Below are 22,791 nucleotides of genomic sequence, written 5' to 3'. Positions count from 1 at the left end.
CTGTCGTTGTCAATAAATATTGTGATCGTGCCTGTGCTGTCCCATGGCAAGTAGACACATAGGTAGCCTGTGTTGGTGCGTATTTGCAGAGTTCGTGGTTGTACTTTCCATGTAAATTTTTATTCGAAGCAAGGTTACATTTAGACCAATCACGGATGAAGTGCTCCACAAGGTATACATTTCAGAGCTCGTTCCTTTCTCCCCATCCCTGCAGGTATAAACAGGGAATATATGCCTATCCAATCCCCTTGTAACCGAGCGAGCCCTCAATAAGCCTGGATTACGCAATGAACACCTGGATCCTATCTCCCATGCCGTCCTCAAAATCAAGCAGTATCTGACCGTTCTGGGGGTTGTCCGAATCTATAGGTGCATCCCGAAGCCTCTCCAGGATGTTAGCTCCAGCTAAGCCTGCAAAGAGCCAAAGGGGGAGATCTCAAATATAAAAGTGTAGTTACAGATTCATGGTGCTCTTAAGAATAAAATACAAACCTGGAATAACATTTGTCATCCCTTCCAAGAATCCGGCCTGTTGCAGAGAAAGCAGGAATAGAAGGAAAAACAACTTTTAATCAATATGAGAATTACTCAATTATAGCACACATGTACAGATAATAATATTAAGAAACTATTAAAATGGGCATGACCCAGCATCAAGATGTTCACTTGAGTTTAGTGTCAAGGAAATGAAATTAGACTTGGCGATGGGTTCTTACAGGTATCCTGGCATCAATTTTCTGGATTCCATCTCTTCCTGTAATCTTTAATCGAAGTGTGCGAGACCACATCCCACTTGAACGGTCTCTGCCTCCAGAGGAACCCAGATCATATAGCTGAGGCAGTATATCAATAATAGGTTCTTGTGATTTTTCAGTCCTGGACTTGGTGTCTCCTGAACTGCCTGCTTCACTTGTATAGTCATAATAACCTATAATCGTGGAGTGTGGGATAAGAAAAAACATTCATATTCAACATAGTCTACAAGAGAACATGCTCACCACTCCTGTAGGATGATTGAGCTGGTGTCACAATGTATTGCTTTTCTTCTTCATAATAGTGATTAAACCCTAGTGTATCCTTGATCTCCTCAAATGATGGCAAACTGCCTGGAGGAGGTATACGACCACCTTTTATAGCAACAAGAGCATCCTGCAGATCGGAGTTTCTTATACAGTTAATGATTGACAGAGGAAATGGATCGCATGTGACACCAAATTGAAGAACTAGACAATTACTACCCGTTCGCATACATGTAAGATCAAACCCACATAAAGCGGCACGAAATTGAACAACCATACAGTGACTACCAGTTCACACACACAGTTTATGACTATCTATAGTCCTACATATGTTGTGTGCGCATAATTTCTCGATCTTTGCTGAAAACTTCTACTGAAAATCCATGTGCAAGATCCCTTGACACACAACTAGCCTTGTTAGTGACAGAAAAAAAACATGAGCTAGTTTTTAAAAGCTCTGCATCTCATCTCTCTAAAATCAGCATAGAAACACATGCATTTAAAGCGTGCAAGTATAACAAACCTCCATTGCACGCATTGATACCCCTATTAGAGATAATGGGTAGGCTACAAGTTTGTAACCAGTTTCTTCAAGTTCAACAGGGCTCAATATAGGAGTTTTTCCACCACCTTCTAACATGTTGGCCTGCAGAAAGAATACAGAATATGGTGAGGACATAACTCTTTAGTGTCAATTAGAACTAATCTGGATAAACACTACTGCATATAGTACATCTAACCATTTTGGGAAGTCCAGGTGAAACTGCACAAAACGCCTTCATTTCTTCCCTTGAAACGAGGGCATCAATAAATAGAACATCTGCTCCAGCATCAGCAAAAGCACGTGCTCTCCATAATGCTTCATCAAGAGACAAAGCTTGACGAGAATCAGTCCTTGCCACAATAACAATATCAGAGCCACTCTCCTTCCTGGCATCTACCGCGGCTTTTATATGCATAATTGCCTCCTCTCTCGAGACAACTTTCCGTCCTTGTGTATGTCCACATGCTTTTGGTGACACCTGAATACTATACCTCATATTACTATAAAAGGAACTTATCAAATGGTAACAGAAATTATCTAAAAAATCCGCTAGCCATTTCTTAATATAAAAGAAAATTAAATCTACAAATGCGCAAGGGAAATGGAAACTTTACATAATTTATATTTATAATTTAAACCCAGGTGGACCCTGAATGCTTGAGTATAAAATTTCATAAAACTAAGAGTGTCATGCCTACCAGAATCCAGAGCCTGGGCAGGGGTTGTTATCCAAAATCATAGAATCTGAATGGACAACTAGGATGTTACAAATATCTATAAATGTAAAATGTGTGTAAGTTTACATTCAGACGCAGAAGGTGCAGCATTCTAGTCAAGAATGTCATAACTGTGCACACAGAACAGGTTATAGAAGCAAAACAGATATACGATTTATGAATTCAGTAGAACGGTACGATATTGGGAGAGACCAGATATGTTAAATTTGAAAAGGATTTTAGCAACCTGCTAATATCTCGGGAAAATGCCTGTTTTACAAATTAACCTAGAGCCTCGGAATACCATGTTGTCAGAAAAGAACATAATATAAACTCCTTATTACTAAAAAATTCAAGAGAGGCAGAAAAATACAACCTACAGGAGGTCATTAAGTCTTTCTTGAAATGCATACCTGATCTTCAAGAATAATTCCAGCAAAACCAGCATTGATAAAGCCTTTCACTGTTCTCTTGACATTCATACAGTTCCCATAACCATTATCAGCATCGCCAATCACTGGTATTGATACTGCTTCAGCAATTAGGCGCCCTTGATCTATCACTTCGCCATAGGAGATGAGACCCACATCAGGCAATCCAAGCCGTGCAGCAGAAATTGAGAAACCTGAAAAAACAAAATTATGTTATTTTGTACACTTGAAATCCCCTAAACCCCCTTTTACTGTTTTACATAGCCCCGTGCTAGCTGCGTAAGCAAAAACATTATCTGGTTCCATTTTCAAGTTTTGGCTGTGAATTTAGAAGTGAAGTGCAGATTTAGTGATTTTTTAATAAGTACAGTGCCTCTTGATCAAAAGTGCCCTCAACAGAAACACAAACAATGTAGACCAGCACAATAGCAAATTATCACGTCAGTCAAAGGCATAATAGCACCAAGCAAAGCATTACTGTGTTTTTATTATATCTTTGAGGAATCCACTAGCGTGTTTTTTAGGAATCCATTATCTATAGGGGTCTATCTGCAGTGGACAGCAAGAACAAGTCACAGAAACATAGTTACACATCAAGGACCCTTTGCTATGTTCAGGAACTGGAAGTATGAGATGTAAAACTTAGGTTTCTGGCCTATCCCCTATTCCTCTGCCTTAGCGGTGGTGCCGCTCACATTGCATACTGAAGCTAGGGGATGGGACCTCTTATACTGCTAATTCCAGAGTCCTGATCTGTATGCAGATAAGATTCCAAGTTTAAACAAACTTGTTCCAGATTGAGTCCAGGTATAATCAATAACCACAATACAATTAACCTTTAATCGGACACTTATCTGTGACGTCCCAGGACACGCATGTGTGAGTCATGCCCCATGATTAAATATACAATTTAATTATATTTAATCACGTAGGTTAATTTCCATCAGGGCCGTAATCAACCTAGGTCCTTCCAATTAGTATTGTACCCAAGTGATCTTTCCAGCATATTAATACTGTATTCCAATACTAATCTTCCTTAAGTATTTACTTAAGTACACCTTGAGTATGTATAAATTCCTCAAGTACAAATTCCATCAAGTGATCATTCCAGATCAACAATAATTCCACATTGAGGTACAATTTCCAAATGAGATTAAATAGTTGCAGGACATAAAATTCCTACATGAGAGTGAGACGAAGCTCCGCAGAGGCAAAAGAGTGAACGCTTACCACTCGTGAAGCAAACTCTGAACCCGGCGCGTTCGATGAGGCGGGCGCTGAGCGCGTCGTAGCAAGCGGGCGCCTGGTGTGCGCCCGGCGTCTCCAGAACGCGCCGGAGCGCCGCCGCGGATGGCTCCCCGGCGCCCGCGCTCCCTCCGGCTGCGGTGTAGGAGCAGCGCGGGGAGATCCGGGCGCGGGCGGACGAGGGAGGGGCTCGGCTCTGGAGAAGCGGGGGCGGCGGGACGCGGCAAGACCCAGCGCGGCGTGATGTGAGCGGGGAGAGCGAGGCGGCGGGCTGCTGGTGCAGGAGAGCGGCGTAGCACGCCATTTTCCGCTCCCCGCTGCTTGGTGTCTGCTAACACGCCGCCGTGTCCGTTTGTTCACTGTGTTCTGGTTGCGGTTTGGCGGTTTGCAGACCGTCGCACCGCGGCAGGGCTCTGGCTGGGCCTTTGGAGTCTGGAGACTTCAAGCAAACCTGCAAAGTGCAAACGGGAGGCGCTCGGTTGTTGGTTTGCCATTTTAAAATCATCTCCGATGTTAGTAGTGGTGGGCACCCCCAAATCTTTGATGCCGCGGAGAACAAAATAGGGAAACGAAAGTTGTATCTTAAACAAGAACTAATGCCTTAGCCTTGCTCTTTTGAAGGACAAACGGCAGATCAGTGATGTACTGCCAATATATTAATAAAAGGTGTTATATACAATGGACAAAAATTACATCAAGGAGTCAATCCATGTCTGAAATGAGCCTTTCTTTTAGCTCTGTGAAAGACAAGATTGATCTCATCTTTGAAAATTCTCCTGCATCTATATAGTGAAAGGGTGACTCCATTGAAATGAAGTCGTTCCTGATTTTCCATATGCTCCGGGAGACGTTAGCCTTAGCCTTGTTGCTTACCTAGTAAAGGAAATTTGTTGATGGGAAGGCTATAGTTGTTTTTAAAGTGAGATCAACTGAAAATCTATTGGTGAGCTTTGATCGATTTTAGAAACAAGGTGAAGAACTTGTTACATAGAATGCTGCCTTTTCTCCTCTTAGAAATAAGCAAAAAATCACTTTTAGCTTGTTATGAATGCTTTAACAAATAAAATCATGTGTATAATCCTAATTAAGTACTCTGAAAATAGAAAACTTCTGACTACGTACTTAATTACCAGCAATTCGATTAGTTGACTGATTTTCTCGTCTCCCGAGACAAGACATTGGCGATTTTGTTGGAGATCTTTAGGTTTAGAACTGTGTGACAGAACAATTGCCCACTTGTACGCCTAAATCTGCACGTATTTGTCTGTGCAACATGAGACTTTTCATAATGGGCAGCATGCATAGGCAACTTGGAAATAACAAGCACTTAGTTTATTTTAGAAGTAGAAGGCTGCTGTTGTTTGCATTATAGGTTAATTTATCAAGAATTTTCGCTTTGCACCAGATTTAGCACAATATAGAGTATTAATTTTGCAAAAAAGCTCAGTGTCATAAAACCTATGCGTACAAAAGTTTGAAAAGATCTTTAAAAAGTCATACATGTGTACTAGTGTGTGTGTGTGTACACCTATAGATTTTGGTAAAAAAAAAATCGGTTTTGTTGTATCTGAGTTGTCTAATTTTTAGTTAGAAATAAGTTGATATCTCAACCATTGGATATGCTTTGTGCCTTAAAATTCAGAACGAACGATGAAAAGAGAAGAATGAGATGACGTCCAAATAATAATCCAATAGCTCTAATATGTCAACTGATATTTAAGCCTTTATGATTAAAAATCAGGCAACGGAGATAACCACCCAAAAAATATACATGTGACACCTGAACAAAAAGCTGCACGGTTTCTTTAGAAATGAATAGATTTTTTAATCCAAACATGTAGCCAAATATTCATCCTACGATACACTTGAATGCAGTTTTACTACGCAAATTTGTTTCAAAACTTTTATATGCATGCAAGTTTCTTACTTGACCTAGGGCAATTAAGGTGCAACTTTAATGTGCAAGATCCGATGCATGGCGGAAAGTTTTTGCACAATGTGACACAGATGATAATTAATCAACTAGCTAGGTGCGAAATGCAATACGAAGTTTCCTTGATAGATTAGCTTAGTTTCTTTCCTTCTGAAATGCCCAAAACTAACGACGTAGTGAAGGTGATTTACAACAAATCCTACTTCACCTCACTAGCCATTACTACCCATATTCAGAAGTCACCGATCGTACGTACGGAGTACGTACGTGCTCTAGCTAGACTATCCTAAAATTACTCGATTCTTAATTAGTTCCCCGCGCGCGCACAAACCCTTACAAAGTGGAAACAGACGAATTAACAACCAGTTGTTGGATCAGACGATCGATCATCCCATGCCATTGAACGGCGAGCTCCAGTTGTTTGAGTACCCGTCGGCCACCTTTGCGACGCTCACGGACGACGACGAGCCCTGGGAGAGCTCGTACGCGCGCCTCATGGCCGCGTACGGGTCGACGCCGCCGCCGCCGTCGCCGTATCCTGCCGCCGCCATGAGCCTCCCTTCCTCGTTAGTAGTCGCCGTGCTCCCGCTGTGCCCCTGGACGTTGTCGGCGTCCACCACCGTGCCGACCTGCGGCATCAGGTACCCGTTGCCGTTCACGCCTTGGTACCAGCCGCCGCCAGTGCCGTTGCTATAGGACGATCTCGCGGCCGGGTGGAAGAAGTTGTGTGTGCCCAGGTGCAGCTCCTGGCCCTGGCCCTGGGAGGAGTCATGCACGCCGTGGCCGGCGGCCGCGATCACCGCGTCCTGCTCTGGCTTGCACCACCCGGCGCCGTACGGTGGGTAGTGCACGGCCAGCGCCTGAGCAGCCGGGGACGCGTGCATCAGCTGGCCATGGCCGCCGAACGCGATGGACGTGGGCCAGCCGTGGTACGGCGTCCCGCCCATGCCGATGCCGATGCCGCCGTCGGCATGCGTCAGGTGCGAGACGATGCTGCCGTCCTCGGCGCGCCAGACGCCGGCCTCGGCGAGCTCGGCCGCCTCCTTCAGCCGCCTGGCCGCGCCCCCGACCGGCAGCGTGCTGCCCTCCAGGATGCTCTTCACGTCGTAGCGGCTCATCTCGAAGTTGGTCACGGCGTTCAGCCCCCGGAACTTGATCGCCGCGATGTCGTACGCCTCCGCGGCCTCCTCCTCGGTCGCTGCATCACGAGCAAAAACGCACGCGCGCACGATTAGGGTTAGCATTTTTAGCATGCAGCTCGATCACCAATGCCTCGATCTATACTAGCTACTGTCTCCGTTGCATGCATGCACGCACGCACGCTCGGCGAACTGGTGCATGCAGCAACGCGCGCGCGCGCGCGCAAGCCGTGGCCGGCGCGGACCTCGAGGCATGCACTCGCGATTTGATTTTTGTAATCGGCTCTTGACCGCATGCCCCGGTTTCCTCAGACAGCTCCGAGACACAAGCTTGGAAAGGAACATTTCCGGACATAGTTAATGGGTGTACGTACTCCACTATCTTAAGCACCATTTGAACGGATAAAAATAATGCAAAACTTGCGTTCTACGAGACAGAGATTTCGAGAGAAGGGGTAGTGGTGTGTATGCTAACAGTAAAAAATTAGGGCTTGATGACCTGGTTTCTTGAGAACATGTGTACAGGGAAAAGCAGCACAGCTAGGTAAGAAAGCAAGAATTTGCTTTGATGTGATAGTTTAAGCTGCTTACTGAAGGTGCCGAGGTAGAGATCCTTGTTGCCTGCCACTCTCCCTATCCTTGCTTGCCATCTCCCTTGCTGATGATGCCTGTCAAATCGTCAAGTTATAAGATATTTGTATTTAGTAAGCTAGCAATTTTTACACATTGTAAATAGTAGATTTTACCTGGTTACACCGCGGTATTTCGACGCACCACGAGAGAACCCACTGCTGTTTCTGCAGTTGAATGATCATATGCATGTCATTGTTAGCCATCAATGAAATACTTAGTTATGTGTTGTGTGCGAAACCTTCCAAAAATGAATGTGAAGTTGTGAACTAAGAATTGGAATGCGTCAAGAAATTTATGGAGTACCTCCTAAGATAGGCAATGTACTCCTGCCTAGTCATATGCTTCATTTCCTCTATCTCCTTCTCATAAGTACTTATCTGCAGATTTTTTTTATACATGGATGAAAAACAGAATCAAGAGCTGCCCGTGCAGAAGGAAACAGAACAATATATATTGTGGAATATTTTCCTTACTGGGATATTTGTTGTTGTGGTTGTGCCCCAGTATTTTAGAGCGGCCAAATCATAAGCCCTAGCTGCCTTGTCTTCTTTGTCATAACCACCTACACAAATGTTCACCAAGAAGAAATTAATTCTGCAACCTAGAACGACTTAGCATCAGAATTTTAGTCGTGATCTGTGGATATTAGTTAAAGTTCTTACCCAGATAAACTGCATTCACAAGATGAGTATCGCAGTGTCACATTCCAGGAGAGGCAATAGGAGTCAGCATTGATACGAAAAGCAGATCGAAAATGCTTAATCAGCACAAGTGTCCAAGAATCATTATTTCATAATACAAGATATGATCTCATTATGTATACCTTGTTTCCCCTTGCGAGTTTGGCCTTCTCTTCTACAGCTATTATCCCAGAGATGAGCCTCGTATCGGCCTGTCCATCTATGCCTGTAGGGCAAGTTATATTAATAACAAAAGTGCGTAAAGCAAATGAACTTTCAAGCATCAACTTAAACGACACTTCTATTGGCCGAAGGATCGATCAACGGAAATCATGGAAAATTCTGCGCATATGTGTCCCACTCCCACCCTTAACCTAGCTAGTCAACTATAGTACTACTAGTACATTTTGTGATAATCACCCTTGTATCACAAGCATTCCGTTACCTAAAGGTTAAGTGAAGTGGGAAGCTGCAGGGCAGCATCGAACTGAAGTAGCAGTAGCATGCATACTGCTAATTAATTGATTAATTAACTGGTGTGATTGCATTGCTAGTAATCGCTTGTGGTATGTACAGGTCGATCGATCCCTCAAAGATGACAGCGAAAGTAAGAAAGATGTTATGAGCAATCGACTCGCAAAAGGAAGAAGAAAGAAACTACAGCTAGCTGCTAATTCTAGGCTCTAGCACAGATTATTCAGCTAGCCAATGAGGATCAGGACATAAACAATAGCTAGTAGCTAGCCTAGTACTAGGTCAGTAGCAGAAGCCAATAAGATCCAGGCTAATGAATGTTCGTTCTGAGTTCTAACCTTGTGACACCTCGATAGATCGAGGTCCTTTGCCCGAAGGTGTCGATGGATTTCCTCTGGCCGGCGTCCGCGGCGCCGGCGCTCGGCGAATCCACCCGCTTGTTGTCCGACGACGTGCTCTCCGCTGCTCCTCCTCCCCCTCCAGCCGCCGCCGCGACCACGGAAAGCTGCGAGTGCGCGTGGTGCGACCCCATGCTCATCGAGAGCGCGAGCGCGCCGGCCTGCTGCCCGCCGCGCGCGCTCGCCGCGCCCGCGCCCACGCCGTTGCCGTTCCCCAGCGCGCCGGGGCACGCGTAGCTGGCCGCGCTCGCCACGTCCGTGCTGCTCATCTCCTGGTCGGGCTGCGCGTGCGCCTGGTTGTCGTTCCGGAGCCACGACTTGATCATGGACAGCTCTATGGTGCTGCCGCCCCCACGCCCGTCCACGCTGTGCGCGGCAGCTTGATCTGCGCCGCTGCCCATGGTGGCGCCGGCTCCGGAGAACAGGTAGCCCCCGGTTTGGTCTTGCACGTCGGAGAAGGAGTTGCCGCCGCCGAGGAAGTCCTCGAGCTTCGGCGCCCCGCCGTCGTCCACCGTCATCCTCCCGCTGCTCGAGCCCACCAGCATCGACAGCTCGGAGGACCCGCCGTGGTAGTCCAAACCCCTCATCGCCCAATCTACAATCCCATCCAATATCAAACGCTAGTACATATGCAGAAGTAGTACATGTACAGTAGCTAAGCCTTATCAATACTGCTCACCTTGGGTTTCTTGGCCGCCTCCGTTGAAGGCATCCATGACGCCGTAGTTCGCGTCGGCCCGGAGGCCCGGCATGCCGAGGTGCGCGTCCGGCGCCGACTGGGCTTGCAGGCCATAGAAGTCCCCCGCACCGGAGACGTCGATGGCCGCGGCTGCGGGTGGCGCCTGAGAGTTCCCTTGGCCGGAGAGCGAGAAGCCTAACCAGTTGTTCGCGGAAGCCATTCTTCCCAGAGATCGATCGCGCGACCTCGTGTGTTTGTGTTTTCTTTTATCAGTGGCTGCAGGTTTGCAAGAGCGAGAGAGAACAGTGGTGGCTTAGCTAGATTCTTCTGATCAGGGCGGTCAAAGCTAGCATTGGTTTGTGGGGTGGTGGCTCGTGGCAGCTGGGGAGAAGCGAAGCGAGGACAGGGGAAAATAATCCTATCTCTGCCGGACAGGAGGAAAATGCCGGGGCAGCAGGGCCTGTACTTATACCAGCATGAGTAGCTAATGAACTTAGCTAGGGTGCTACCACGTGCAGGGCTGATTCTAGGGCTTTCCCCCTTCTGCATAAGTAGTATTCAAAAACATTCTGAATGCTACCTGATGCAACGTGCATGCAAATCGATTCTAGATTACTGTACTACTAGACTGATAATAACCATGACTATTATACCTTTTTGCCGTCTCTGTCAATTTGGACGATAAAATGACATAAGTTGATATATACAAGCCCAATCACAAGTCACAAACGGAATTGACCTTTAGCACATACAGTCTAGTTAGCGAGGAAAGTGATAGTACTGCTTGATAACTTTGAGGTTCCTATGAAAGGAAAGGCCCATGCTGCGGGATTGCATTTTCAGTTGTGGCTCACCGTCGAACAAACATAAATGGACAGATCTAGAAAATGGCTTAGAAAGGTGAATGCGTGATAAGCTTTTCAGGGTGCCTAATTTTAACGCCCTGATAATGGTACAGCAGTATATTTTTTCTGTTTTATTGTCCTGTTAATGGGAGCATTAATTTTTCTGAGAGACACTCCCCTCTGTCCGTGTCAGTGGCAACAAAGTACTGTGCTATGTTGACCATTAGCTTGAAGCCGAAAAGTTAGACGACACAGATAATTTCTTAGGAGGTGTCATATCAGCCTTTTGATGACTTGGACAGACAAGGAAGTACACGTTGTTCTTTCGCAAAATTAGGGAGTCAGAATGAAATGCAGTTTGTGGGTAGACGGAGGGTCACGTGAGTTTAATTCAGGATTGTGAATATATTTACTACTCTTTCAGTTTTAAAATAAGTGACGTGAATTTGTATAAACTCTTATGTAAATTCACATCACTTATTATGGAACGGATTCAAAATAAGTGACGTGAATTTGTATAAACTCTTATAAAAATTCACATCACTTATTATGAGACGGAGAGACTACCTGTCGTTTGCTCTTGTATGAACGATACTTGATTTTAGGCTCTGAACTTTCTGCTACGTGTATGTCATTATTTTCTCGTTAAGACAGCATACTTTTGTTTCCACACTATTGTACAGTACTTAGTGCAGTACTGCTTCTTGGGGTGAAATGAGAACGTACCCTAATTTGGTCAAACCTCTTGACGCACAATCGTCGAGGTTAAAGTTTCGCATATGGTGACAAACCGACTAGCGCGCGTGCACATCGCTCGTCCTGCTACAGTACGATTTGTGGCTTTTTAATGATCCTTCCAATGCAGAATAACTATAAATTGGCCCACTAGGGCGTGGATTCCAAACATGATCGCGAGTAATCTTGATCTTGAAACCGTAGTCTTACGTCCGATGGCCAAAATAGAATGGGCCTGACCATCAAGAATACATTAGACTTTTGGTCCGATTGGTCAAATAGGCCGCCCGAGAAAGGCCCATTCGTTATCTTTTTAAAACTGATCGACGGCATGATCGACGGTCCCAGAGCGCCTGCAAAGGTGACGTGAAGGTTCCCCTCAAAAAAAAAAGTGACGTGAAGGAGAAGAAAGAGAACTGCGGCTCAAAAAAAAAAAAGGAAGACAAGAGAACTGTGCTAGGGTACGCGGTGGAGGGGCCGGCCTCGCCAGTTCGAATCTCATGGGACCGAATTTTTCGTGTCTCACACGCTTGTCATGTATTTTCACACACTTGTTTCTTAGCTCCGAGAATCTAGTGTGCGTGTAATAAGTATAGTTTGAAGTTTTAACTTGCGCAGGGGTAGCATGTGTGTGCATGTGGTGTGTGTTAGTGCGTGAGTTTCACTGTTTCAGATACTACATCTGTACTGTAACTGAAGGCCTTCAAAGAAAAGAAGAAGGAGAAGACAAGAGTGAGAAGAAAAACTGGCTGAACTTTTAACCAAAAATGAACTAATATCGATCTCCTTAACTTTTTACACAAGTAAAGTTAATGCTAAATAGTATAAAGACGTCTTAGTCAGCAGCGAGAAGAATATCATGTTTTCAGTTTGGACATTGGAGTGCAGTCTGTCCAGATCACCTTTATGAGTCCAAACATCTTTAGGCATAGGGTGTTGTGTCTTCGAGCACAAACAACGGGGGAGAGGCCCAAACGCAAGATGTTCCGGAAAATTGATGTTACAACAAAAATAAAAATTAGTACGTACACGTTTTTGTGGTTGATGGGTTACCTACTGCTATACAGATAAAGTTATATATCTAAAAAAAATACTACGAGCAACACCTCGACCAAATTAGACGTGTCTGGGTGCGTTCTAGAGATGGATTTCATGTGCCCGTCATGTGCACCAATAATGTTGTCTTGCTCTGGAACACTGTGCGAGAGGTGTGGGAACTACCGCGAAGAATTGAGATATAACACATGTGGACACACTGTTTATTCGATAGACTACTGAAATTACTAAAAGTGTGGCCGGATACATGGATTTGTGTCCTATGACTTGGCAACTGAGCAATGATATAGTACATAGAAAAGAAAGTTCGCCAATCGAAGCGACCCCCCTAAATTTATGTGTAATTACATGGCATCTCTATTATCTATACGGAAAAATGACGTTCGATGTTCGATATATAAAGCAAGTCAATGTTGCAGCAGGGCGCCGAGCATCGATGACTGGAGGAGTAGATCCTGCCATAACCCCGTCGCGCGACAGGGTGACATTTGGTTTCGATAGATCACTCGCTTTCCAAAAGGAATATTTTTGCGAATTTTTCTGATGTTATCCGAGAACACACAGTGGGCACTTCAATGAAATTCCTACGAAGATGCACCGAGGCTTTTAGGTAGAGCTATTATCAAGAGTATGGGGTTGAGTTAGGGTTAAAACCTCACCACTACGGCGATCCATTGAAGTTGATTGTGCTAAAGCTCTAGGTATCCTTAAATGCACGCCGTAAACCTTGCAAGTCTAGCTTCGCGCAAATTGTAGAGGAAAGTTCGAGACAATTGGAGACATGGGACTGTTGTTTGTGAAGATCGTAATCAAAACATGATTTCAAATATTGGCAAATCATTGCAGAATTGAGCACCTAACCTTGGGATATCACCCTTTTCGAAACTCAACACTTTATTCAATATCTCAATTTTGGTACAACACTCTTTTAGTGGCTACCCTACTACACAATCATACAATTTCATCATGGTAGCTCACTTATCTAATTGGAGTGTTTGATGTTGTGGTAGTGGTACACTACTTGTGGTGATTGTGATACACTGCATGAGGTAGGGGAACACCCCTATTTATAGTTGTACACGAGATAATGTGGTACATCATAAACATCTTTCTACAATTCTCTAGAATATTCTACAAGTACTTAGTTTTAGAGAATTCTAACTTATTTTTGAAACTTACCTACGACCTTCCTGTTAAGATACCCTATCTAGGCATCTATCCCAAAAGACCATTCTAACTTATTTTTGAAACTTACCTAGGACCTTCCTGTTAAGATACCCTATTTAGCATCTATCCCAAAAGACCTTCCTGTAAAGATACCCTATCTAGCCATATATATATATGTATGTATATATATATATATATATATATATATAGATAGATAGATACATTCATACATACATACATACATACATACATACATACATACATACATACATACATACATACATACATACATACATACATACACTTCTATGGTAAATAACAACCCTCTTCAACTAACCTCTCAAGGCTTTTAGAATATTCCAATCTTCTCATATTCGCTAGAAGTCTACTTGTAAAATATTTTCTCCTCTAATAATCCAAAGTATTCTAAAATATTTCCAAGTATGCATATGTAATTTTCAATACTCTCTAATTATTCAAAGTATTTCAGAATATTCCCGAGTATGCATTGCTATTTCTCGACATGCTCCAACACTGCTGGCGGATCTTCCCGCCGCCGATTATAATTATGTTTCTTGAGAAATAAAGTTTCAGTTTTTCTCGAAAGAGAAGAAACAGTGTTGGATCGTGTCCAGAGGTCGAAGCTATTTTTACATCGATGGAGATAGATATTTTCAAACAATGGTTTGGAGTAGTGTCCAATCGCGCCATGAGGCCAATGAGGCCGGATCTACTTTTACACGGGAGGAAAATTTCAAACATCGGTAAGAACTATTGTCCGATCGCACTGGATGGTCTCGTAGCTATATTTGCATGGAAAGAGATAAGAAAAAAATATATATTAAACGCCGGTAAGGAGTAGCGCGCTTTATTTGATCGATCACGGAGCTAGATTCATCTCCTTACTATATATAGAAGGGGCGGAATCCGCATCACGTCTCCGTGACAGATTTTAGCCGACCAAAGGTAAGTCCAGAGTGACTTAGCTTAGTAGCTAGGCGGGACACTTTGAACATTCCAAAACACAAGCAGCTTCCGTGTCGGGACATCCAACGCGTGGCGCGCGCTGTCGGAATTCTTTGCTACCATAAAAGGCTGACCAACGGAGCTGCGTCGGCTGACATCCTCCTCTCCCCGATCTTCCTCCGCTCCGTCCTCTCCTAAGGCGATCAATATGTTCAGCGACATGTCGGTCGTCGATCTGCCGGCGGTGCTTCGGACGATCCTCCTGCTGCTAGCCGAGTACTCACGCCGGGCGCGCCGCCGACGTGGCGCGTGCACGCGCGGAAGAATTCTCTGGCGGCCGGCAAAAACAGAGAGCACCGCCGATCAAAGCTGCCGGACGGCTTGTTACTGCCACCGGATAACGTCTAGCGTGGAAGCTGAGGACAGCACCGCCGGCCAAAACAGAGAGCCGTTGACGATGTGGACGCTGGGCGTGGCGGAGGAGGACGGAAGCCGAGCATCATGCCATTGCCATGTGACGACGCTCGATAGATTACTGCCAAACCTTGGCAGCGACGAAAGACCCGCGGCTGAACTCGACAGCGTGGGGGGTGCTTGGGACTGCACCGAGGGGCGGCGGCTCGCTGTCAATGTACGGCGAAAAGCTCCATACTTCGAACATAGTACGGTAGAGGTTTCGGCAGACGATGTTTCTCGTATAGCAGAGATATTCTCAGGAAACACCTTCAGAGCCAGGCTAGATCGGTCGGTGGCTGAGTACGTTATTCTTTGTACAACGGGATTGAGGTATCATCAGTTCGACTGCCTCAAATTCGTAGTGCGGCAACTCTTTCACGAAGATCGTCCCAGCAGTGGAGTTTCCGACCACGTCCAGCGCTATACATTACGCGATTGGAATAAGTTATCGTTGTTATGCTGGGTTACCATTGGTGGATACTTAAACAGCACCGATGGATTTTCCATCGACGATGTGCAGGAGCAGGACGACGGCTCACACGATTGGTGCGGAGGTTCCATCGATGATGTTTCTGAGTCGCAAGACGTCTCATGTCTTGACCAGAATAGTGTATGTACCTCAGACGCCGGCAGCGACGCGCATTGCAGGGCAACGCTGCGTGTAGGTACGCTGACAGCTTCGACGGCATTGGTAAAAATGTTGTCGCCTCGAGCGGCAGACAACCACAATACCGTGGCTTCGTCGTCAAGGCAGCTTGCTAGCAGTAGCAGCAGTGACGATGATGACAACGACGACGACATGAATAGCTCGATAACAGAGCTGGATAGCTCGATAGCAGAGCAACCAGATAGCAATGACGACGGCGACATGGATGATTGCGAAAGTGTGAGCAGCAGCACGATCACAACGGAACATGAGCTCTTGTTGAGACAACAAGATGTTGATGAAGACATAGCCGTTTCCGTGGCAGGAGAACAGACAACTACAGAGACGACTCATAATGGCGATACGCCATGGTGGTTGGTACCTGGGTTTAGATTTGTACCCACCGACCAAGAGATCGTGCAACACTATCTCAAGCTGAAGGTCCTGAATATAGCGCTTCCACGGCGGCACCCGGTGGCTGAGGGGCACAACGTTTATGCTCTGGACGCAGATGAGATACCACGTAAGGACCGTTGGATTTCCGTTTCCTTTTAGCTGCATGTCATCACGCCATACATTGCATTTTGATTGAATGTGATTCTGACAAGTGGACGCAAAACCACTAGTCTCAAGACAAACTTTCAGTACATTTTACTACCTAGCGCATTATAATTTCTCAATCTATTTTTCTGTTGTACGTATGGATGCAGTTGACGGCAGGAACGGGGACAAAGAGCGCTTAGGATTCTTCTTCGCACGCGAAGAGGATAAGGGCACCTACAGCAACGGGTGCTACCACGCCACGCCGGAAGGCTACTGGAGAATCCGCGGCCGGCCGGCTCGCGTCAGGCAGTGCGGCCGCACGATCGCCTTCAAGACGCCCATGGACTTCTACCGCGGCAGGCCGCCGCACGGGTACCGGACTCCGTGGAGCATGTTCGAGTACGCGCTCAACGCGGCGGACTGGCGCAACGACGGCCTCAGGAACACCACGCAGCCATGGGTGAGTCAAAGACTTTACAAAGAAAACTCATGCCACTGCGGGCACCTTTGGTTTCAGATGATCAGATCGTCTTTTCACGCTCAGCTCTCTGTTTTGCGAGTGGTTGGTTGTTGTTAACCTGAGATCGATCTTCTTTTTCTCAAACAGATGAATTCCTACGTCGTGTGCAAAGTTCGGAAGAGGGAGCGTCAGCAAGCGTCGGACGGCAGGGCGGAGAGGTTTTGCCGGAGTCTGCTGCCGAGACGATCCTTTTTTAAGATAGTGTCGCCGAGAAGCTTCAGGCTGGAGAAGATAGTAGATGGAGCGCCTCCGCCCCTGAAGGAAGAGGAAACAGCTCCGGAACGAGTCGGAGGCGAAAAAGGACTGCGTGGGAACCGTATGCGTCCTAACATGTTTTAGGATTGCTTTCCCCTTTCGGTCTTTTGTGACGGAACCAACGTTTTGAACACTTGGTAGTAGCTTGTGTAGTATATTGTCAGATACTGTATGTTAGGTTGACATATTAGGACTTCACGTGTATAGTATCGTCTTGAATTATGTACACTAGCTCGGTTAGGTTACTATCGATACTAGTAATCTACTAGCTCGGTTAGGTTACTATCGATACTAGTAATCTTGCACGCGCGCGTTTCTTGATTACTATAATTTTAGTAAACACACAAGTCTATCCTCGAATCCAACGACTCATCATCAATCATACCAATTTGATACTAAGATGTAAAATGAGGGTATAAAACATTTGTTCTAATTTAGTTCAGTTTTCAAAACCATAGCACAAAAAGATAAAGGCGGCATTCAAAATTCTGAAACATAACCCGCAGAAAAAAAATCTGATACATAGACTTGTAACATTTGTCCACAATTATAAATTTATCATGTTCTCCATCTTGGTAACTGCGGCATGGTTTTTTCTCTAAAAAGCAAAAAGAAGAGCAAAGTGTGATCATAACAGTAATACTAATTCAAAATGACATGGTCATAAAATTATCCCAAATCATCCCCAATAATCTCTCTAAAACCTCCCTGATCCATGGCCCATCTCCCCCTCCACTGACTGCATGCAACCAAAGAGAATCACGACCTTCAGGGTTCAGATGGCGCCAAAACAACTGCTCTTCAGAAACACCCAAGGCAGCCAGCACCATCCCAGCTGAACAATCTATAGTTGCCACACAGCTCTTCAACTCCTATATGAAGAGCAGCCTTTCAAAGCAAGAAATTGACAGATTGACAGCCCATTCAGTACATATTCACAGCAGAACAGTCCTAACTTCTACACCACCATGAAGCATCAACACAAAATTGTTTCCCTTACAGTAAACCTTTTCAATGTAGACACTGAGGACAATCGGGTTCTTAGCATATATCAATTCAGTTTAAGTACTACTGTCTAAAAAGATAAGGCACATAAGACAATAATTTCCTGACCCGATTAAGAGAATAAGAAATATAACTAAAGAGAGAAACAATGAAATGAGTGTTTAAAGACTAAACAGATTCCTCAAACATGAGAGCAAGATATAGAGCCATGCCGAGAGAGAGGAGTTACTTCTACCTGCCACCCATCTGACTGGTAAGGTAGATCACGGTAGAACCTCATGGAAAATTACAAAAATGCAATAAGCATAGAAAAACAAAACCTATACTCAATAAGCATTAGACAAAACTGGCCGCATACGCATTGCCAAGTATAGAAGAGGAAATGAGCAATCAGGAGCTTGTGATTATTGAACAGGACCCCTTGATTACTGACGGACATAAACCAGTCCATTGTGAGATTCTATTTATGCCAGCTATCTTTATTAGAAATGGATTCACAAAAAGATGAGATGTACCAACATAAACTTGATGCTAAGAAAAAAAGGAACTGGACATTCTTTGCTTGTTTCTCCTCTGTCTACATTTCGTCGAACAGCTTGACTGCATCATGTGTCCACTGTTGTTTACCTGCAAATTAAGTGAGAGTGCAACATTACAATTGTTTACCTGCAAAGGTGTGGGAAAGGACTCCATGGATTGGAGCTCGGGATCATCTTGATCGGGATGTGGGAAAGGGGTGGAGGGTTCGTGGACAGCGGACGGGCGGCGGCGCGGCAACCCGAGCAGTAGCGGTGCGATGGTGCAGGAGCGACGGGATGGCAGCAGCGGCGGCGCGGGAGGGCAGCGGACGCCGGTGGGAGGTGTGTCACGAGAAGTAGGAGTTGGCGGCGGCGCGGGAGGGCAGCGGGTGCCGGAGGAGGTGCCGCGCGGGCAGGAGGAGTCGGCGTCAGCGGCACAGCAGGAGTTCGGCCTTTACACTCCTATCCTATGGAGTTTCGCGCGCAGGAGGAGGAGGCCGGCCGCAGGGAAAGGGAAGTGGAGGAGGCCGCTGGGGGTTTGAGGCGGCGGCGGCCGCAGGGGAAGGGAGGAGGAGGCCGCGTTGGAGGATGGCTGGGGCGAGAAAAAAACAAAAAAGAACGGTTCGGGGAGGGGGGCTGAAAGATTCTCAGCCTCAACACTTAATCACTAAACGCACATGGTTAATAAGTAATATGTGTTTAGTGAGTCTGATTGTGGGGTTATTAGTAGTGTGTGTTCGTTTATTGGGGTGGACATTGGAAAGAACATGTTGGTACCTTTATAAGTAGTAGAGATAAACGGTTTTGAAAGTGTGGAGGCAGAGAGTCAGTCAGGCGCTGAACAACAGACTATATATACGTTTGGCCGAAGTCAAAGTCCTCGCAAAAAAAGAAGTCAAAGTCGTTCCCTGTTGAAAGATGCCTAAGACATACGGTCCTAGAAAAAGAACTTTGGATCCATGATTTGTACTTGTATAGTTGTGTCGTGTTGACCAAAATTGTGGAAGATATACATGTTTTCTTAACAGAACGTGGTAGATCGAGAGTAAGACTGACGTGTAATTAAACTGTCCGGCCCATCAAATCTAATCTAAAGTCTGGTGTGCTCGTGTCAACAAGACGAGCAGCAACGAGGTGCGGTTGCAGGAGAGGGTGTCGGTGCGACGGTGCCTCCCGTTGAGCATGGCACGCCCGCCATCGCCAGGCGGTGGCCCTCTGCTTTGACAAAGGCCCCTGATGTGACCTTGGCGGCTAGTTCAGTTGTGTTTAGTAGGAGTACCTGCTAAGTAGTAAACACTTTTTTTTTACCGGATGCTAAGTAAACACCTTAATTTTGTTAGTTTCGGATTTTGAACTAGACTTTATGTGATCCAATCGTACGTCCAAATTTAGTTGCAGACTTGTTTTTAGCAGAACAGACACGACCGGCAGAAGTAGAACCAAGTCGGTCCCGACTCCATTGAAGTCCACCTGGAACGTGCAAGAGGCGATCACTAGTTCCTCTCGGACTGCCAACAAATAACACTAGTTCCTCTCGGAATTCAGAATTACACTATTGTACGATTGAGCTCCTTTGGCTCGCATGATCGTGTCCGTCTCGGATCGTGCCCCGCTCCTATATATGGCTGCCCATGGAGCTGTTTCCAGGCTCACGAACCGCACCGCAGAACGGCGCAAAGCGCACAAACGCCAAGACCGACATGGCGGGGCTGAAGCCCAGCGTGAACCTCTTCGCGTTCCTCGAGAGAAGTGACCCCGGCGACAAACGCCTGACCGACTTCGACGCCGACGCCACGGCCCAAGAGCAGGAAGCAGAGACGGCATCCAAAGCCAAACCGAGGAAGACGGCACCCGACTGCGGAGGCAGCAGGCCCAAGAAGGCGACGCCGGCTGCTGGCTCCAAGGCCACGGCCAAGAAGCCGGCCCCGGCAGCTCCGCCGCGCGCGGGGGTCGTGTCGAAGCCCAAGAACCTGACTCCGGCGGCTGCGGGTGCGGGGTTTAGGGCCAAGAACTCGACAACGGCGGGCGAGTCCATGTACAGGTACACGCCGCAGCCGCCGGCCGCGCCTCCCAATCTTACTGCTTGGGATTACATCGTCAGACAAAGAAATCTAGACACGCAGGCGAAGGAGAAGGCGAACATCGGCGTCTCCGGAGATGGTAAAAGTGCAGGGGCGGCTTCGGTGGATAACAACAAGGTCCATGTCGCAACAAAGCCCGGTGCAGATAACAACAGAGCGCCCAGGAGCACGGCGGCGCTGCCGGCTCCTGTACAGGCCCCTCTGCCGCCGCTCCCGAGCTTATATGACACCAACGAGTTCCCGTCTTTGAAGTAGTGCTGGAGTGGAAAAAATACTGTAGCTTTTCTTTAACATATTTGTAGCCTTTCGAATCCGAAATGTTCGGTGGATCGTCGCGAACCGATGTGTGACATGTTCGCTGTTTCCCGTGCAGCAGTTTTCCGTCCTGACAATCAATCGTGCTCTATTTTTTTCTTCTTCAATTGAATAGTACTGAGTACGAAATTACTGCTCCTTCCGTTCTAAATAATTGTTGTGGTTTTAGTGCAATACTAGTCTACTACTGCTACCCCGAAGCCGTTTCAATTCGTTTCTGAAGTGAAGTCGTGCCCTTGTGTCTGGACAACTATACGACAAAATCCCGAGTAAATTTAGTTAGTTTGTAAAATGTAATTCACACCTGCAGGTGAACCAACCATTCAAATTGCTGATGACTGGACCGCATATAGGGTGGGAGTTAGGGTTAGAGTTGCGGAGGAACTATTTTTATGAGTAATATGCATGGTTGAGTAATGAACCCACATGCCAATAATTTTTTTTTTTTAAATACCGGGTCTCCATGGATATTCATAAATCAAATGTGTTATCCGTAGCCGTTCCACGAGTTGGTGGGTATCCATGGAGTAAGATCGTGTTCCATACCCGCGATCTATTGGCTGGATATCCTTGGATATCCGCTTTATGAGTATCCATTGCCATCGTGAAACAAAACATGCCAACATAGAATTATCATCCTGAAGTGTAGCTCCACACCCATTGACGTGGTCATGACCACTCGGGTCCTCATCTTTGTCATACCTACTACGGCCCAGCATGAAGCCCACTCGGGAGCCTACTACGACTTCAGGAGTCCTGATGCCTAATCTTGCGACTCAAAATAAGTAAACTTAAACATAGTAAATCTCTCTATTGTAACCGACTTGGATTCCACCCGAGACCTGGCCTCCTGCATATATAAATGACCAGGAGGGGGAGCCAAGAAGGGCAACTCACAACTCTCTTCTTAGAGATCCAATCTCGCATAGAAACCGCCTAGACGCACTCGCCAGATCTTATCTGCGCACCATAGCCTCAACGGCAACCTTGTAATCTCTCTATCAATACAAGATCAGACAAGCATGACGTAGGGGTGTTACTTTCCGAGGACCCCGAACCTGAGTAAAACGGTGTCCCCTGTGTCATTGTTAGCCGACGGAATCGCCAACACACACACATTGAGACATGGACATTGCCCCTCAACATGGGCTCTCCCTAAACACAAAACCTCTCAACATGCGCGTTGCCGAAGTCAGAACTTCGTCACCCATACCTTTCGAAAGGACACAACCCATGTAAGTCACCGTTGCTTGATCTAGCAAGATCGAGACGAGGTCATGGGTTTCACTCGGAGATATTAAGTGTCGTTTTTTGTCGAATCTGCCATCACCGTCTTTACAGATCGCCACCCCCACTCATGCTATCCGGCTCCTGACACAAAAGGCTTCTTGGTCTACTCGTGTCATCGAGAAAATGATAGAAGTAAGTGACATTGCGACAGGCCGCGTCCTGATCTGAATCACTCGTCGGCAGATCCACGCGAAGAAGAGAACAGACAGCGATGCTGCCTTCGGCCCAATCCCCATCTCTATCGTGCTGCCAGAAGGGCTACCGTCCTAATCCTAGTCGGCATCACTTGGCCAGGTCACTACATCACGCCACCCTACCAGGCATCTGACGAGCATGCGACCGGGATCCCCCACCTCGGCTAGCCACCACGAGCACTATGCACGACCATTCCATCACCCGCAAGATAGATCTCGCTCCCTTTGACCATTGGCCATGCAAGGTTTGCCAGTATCCTTCTCAGGTGGCGGCAAAGAGAAAGGAGATGGAAAGAGGGTGGCACATG

At 46.3% G+C, this 22,791-nt stretch overlaps 3 protein-coding genes across 3 annotated transcripts; 1 reads left to right on the top strand and 2 right to left on the bottom strand.

Moving 5' to 3' along the window:
• Nucleotides 1–72: 72 nt before the first annotated feature.
• Nucleotides 73–4,368, bottom strand: LOC100828754 (2,3-dimethylmalate lyase). Its single transcript, XM_010241793.3, has 8 exons — nt 3,941–4,368; nt 2,693–2,904; nt 1,760–2,041; nt 1,543–1,665; nt 999–1,149; nt 717–928; nt 493–529; nt 73–411 (listed from the first exon to the last, which is right to left on the bottom strand). The coding sequence occupies exons 1-8, from the start codon at nt 4,257–4,259 to the stop codon at nt 281–283; spliced, it is 1,467 nt and encodes a 488-aa protein (XP_010240095.1). The 5' UTR covers nt 4,260–4,368; the 3' UTR covers nt 73–280.
• Nucleotides 4,369–5,993: 1,625 nt separating this feature from the next.
• Nucleotides 5,994–10,316, bottom strand: LOC100828450 (AP2-like ethylene-responsive transcription factor BBM2). Its single transcript, XM_003580045.4, has 9 exons — nt 9,892–10,316; nt 9,153–9,807; nt 8,484–8,566; nt 8,323–8,331; nt 8,134–8,222; nt 7,964–8,037; nt 7,774–7,824; nt 7,619–7,695; nt 5,994–7,086 (listed from the first exon to the last, which is right to left on the bottom strand). Exons 1-9 carry the CDS (start codon nt 10,109–10,111, stop codon nt 6,275–6,277), a joined length of 2,070 nt encoding a protein of 689 aa, XP_003580093.1. The 5' UTR covers nt 10,112–10,316; the 3' UTR covers nt 5,994–6,274.
• A 5,497-nt stretch (nt 10,317–15,813) lies between these two features.
• Nucleotides 15,814–17,381, top strand: LOC106865593 (NAC transcription factor 29). The gene is made up of 3 exons (XM_014895818.2): nt 15,814–16,285; nt 16,473–16,765; nt 16,913–17,381. Exons 1-3 carry the CDS (start codon nt 15,814–15,816, stop codon nt 17,162–17,164), a joined length of 1,017 nt encoding a protein of 338 aa, XP_014751304.2. The 3' UTR covers nt 17,165–17,381.
• The last annotated feature ends 5,410 nt before the right edge of the window (nt 17,382–22,791 follow it).

This window comes from Brachypodium distachyon, chromosome 5, assembly GCF_000005505.3.
Source record: "Brachypodium distachyon strain Bd21 chromosome 5, Brachypodium_distachyon_v3.0, whole genome shotgun sequence".
Taxonomy (NCBI): domain Eukaryota; kingdom Viridiplantae; phylum Streptophyta; class Magnoliopsida; order Poales; family Poaceae; genus Brachypodium; species Brachypodium distachyon.
The sequence above is the reverse complement of the archived record's forward strand: the minus strand, read 5'-3'. Positions and strand labels throughout refer to the sequence as shown.

What these genes read in the sequence shown, in the direction of transcription:
- LOC100828754 (XM_010241793.3), bottom strand. Translation starts at nt 4,259, where the DNA reads ATGGCGTGCTACGCCGCTCTCCTGCACCAGCAGCCCGCCGCCTCGCTC. An exon ending in TCAATCATCCTACAGGAGTG is followed by an intron (nt 929 to 998) that starts GTGAGCATGTTC and finishes CCACGATTATAG; the next exon opens with GTTATTATGACTATACAAGT. An exon ending in AAATTGATGCCAGGATACCT is followed by an intron (nt 530 to 716) that starts GTAAGAACCCAT and finishes TCTCTGCAACAG; the next exon opens with GCCGGATTCTTGGAAGGGAT.
- LOC100828450 (XM_003580045.4), bottom strand. Translation starts at nt 10,111, where the DNA reads ATGGCTTCCGCGAACAACTGGTTAGGCTTCTCGCTCTCCGGCCAAGGG. An exon ending in ATCTATCGAGGTGTCACAAG is followed by an intron (nt 8,567 to 9,152) that starts GTTAGAACTCAG and finishes CTTGCCCTACAG; the next exon opens with GCATAGATGGACAGGCCGAT. An exon ending in TCTCTACCTCGGCACCTTCA is followed by an intron (nt 7,087 to 7,618) that starts GTAAGCAGCTTA and finishes CTCGTGATGCAG; the next exon opens with CGACCGAGGAGGAGGCCGCG.
- LOC106865593 (XM_014895818.2), top strand. Translation starts at nt 15,814, where the DNA reads ATGTTGTCGCCTCGAGCGGCAGACAACCACAATACCGTGGCTTCGTCG. An exon ending in GGACGCAGATGAGATACCAC is followed by an intron (nt 16,286 to 16,472) that starts GTAAGGACCGTT and finishes GTATGGATGCAG; the next exon opens with TTGACGGCAGGAACGGGGAC. An exon ending in GGAACACCACGCAGCCATGG is followed by an intron (nt 16,766 to 16,912) that starts GTGAGTCAAAGA and finishes TTTCTCAAACAG; the next exon opens with ATGAATTCCTACGTCGTGTG.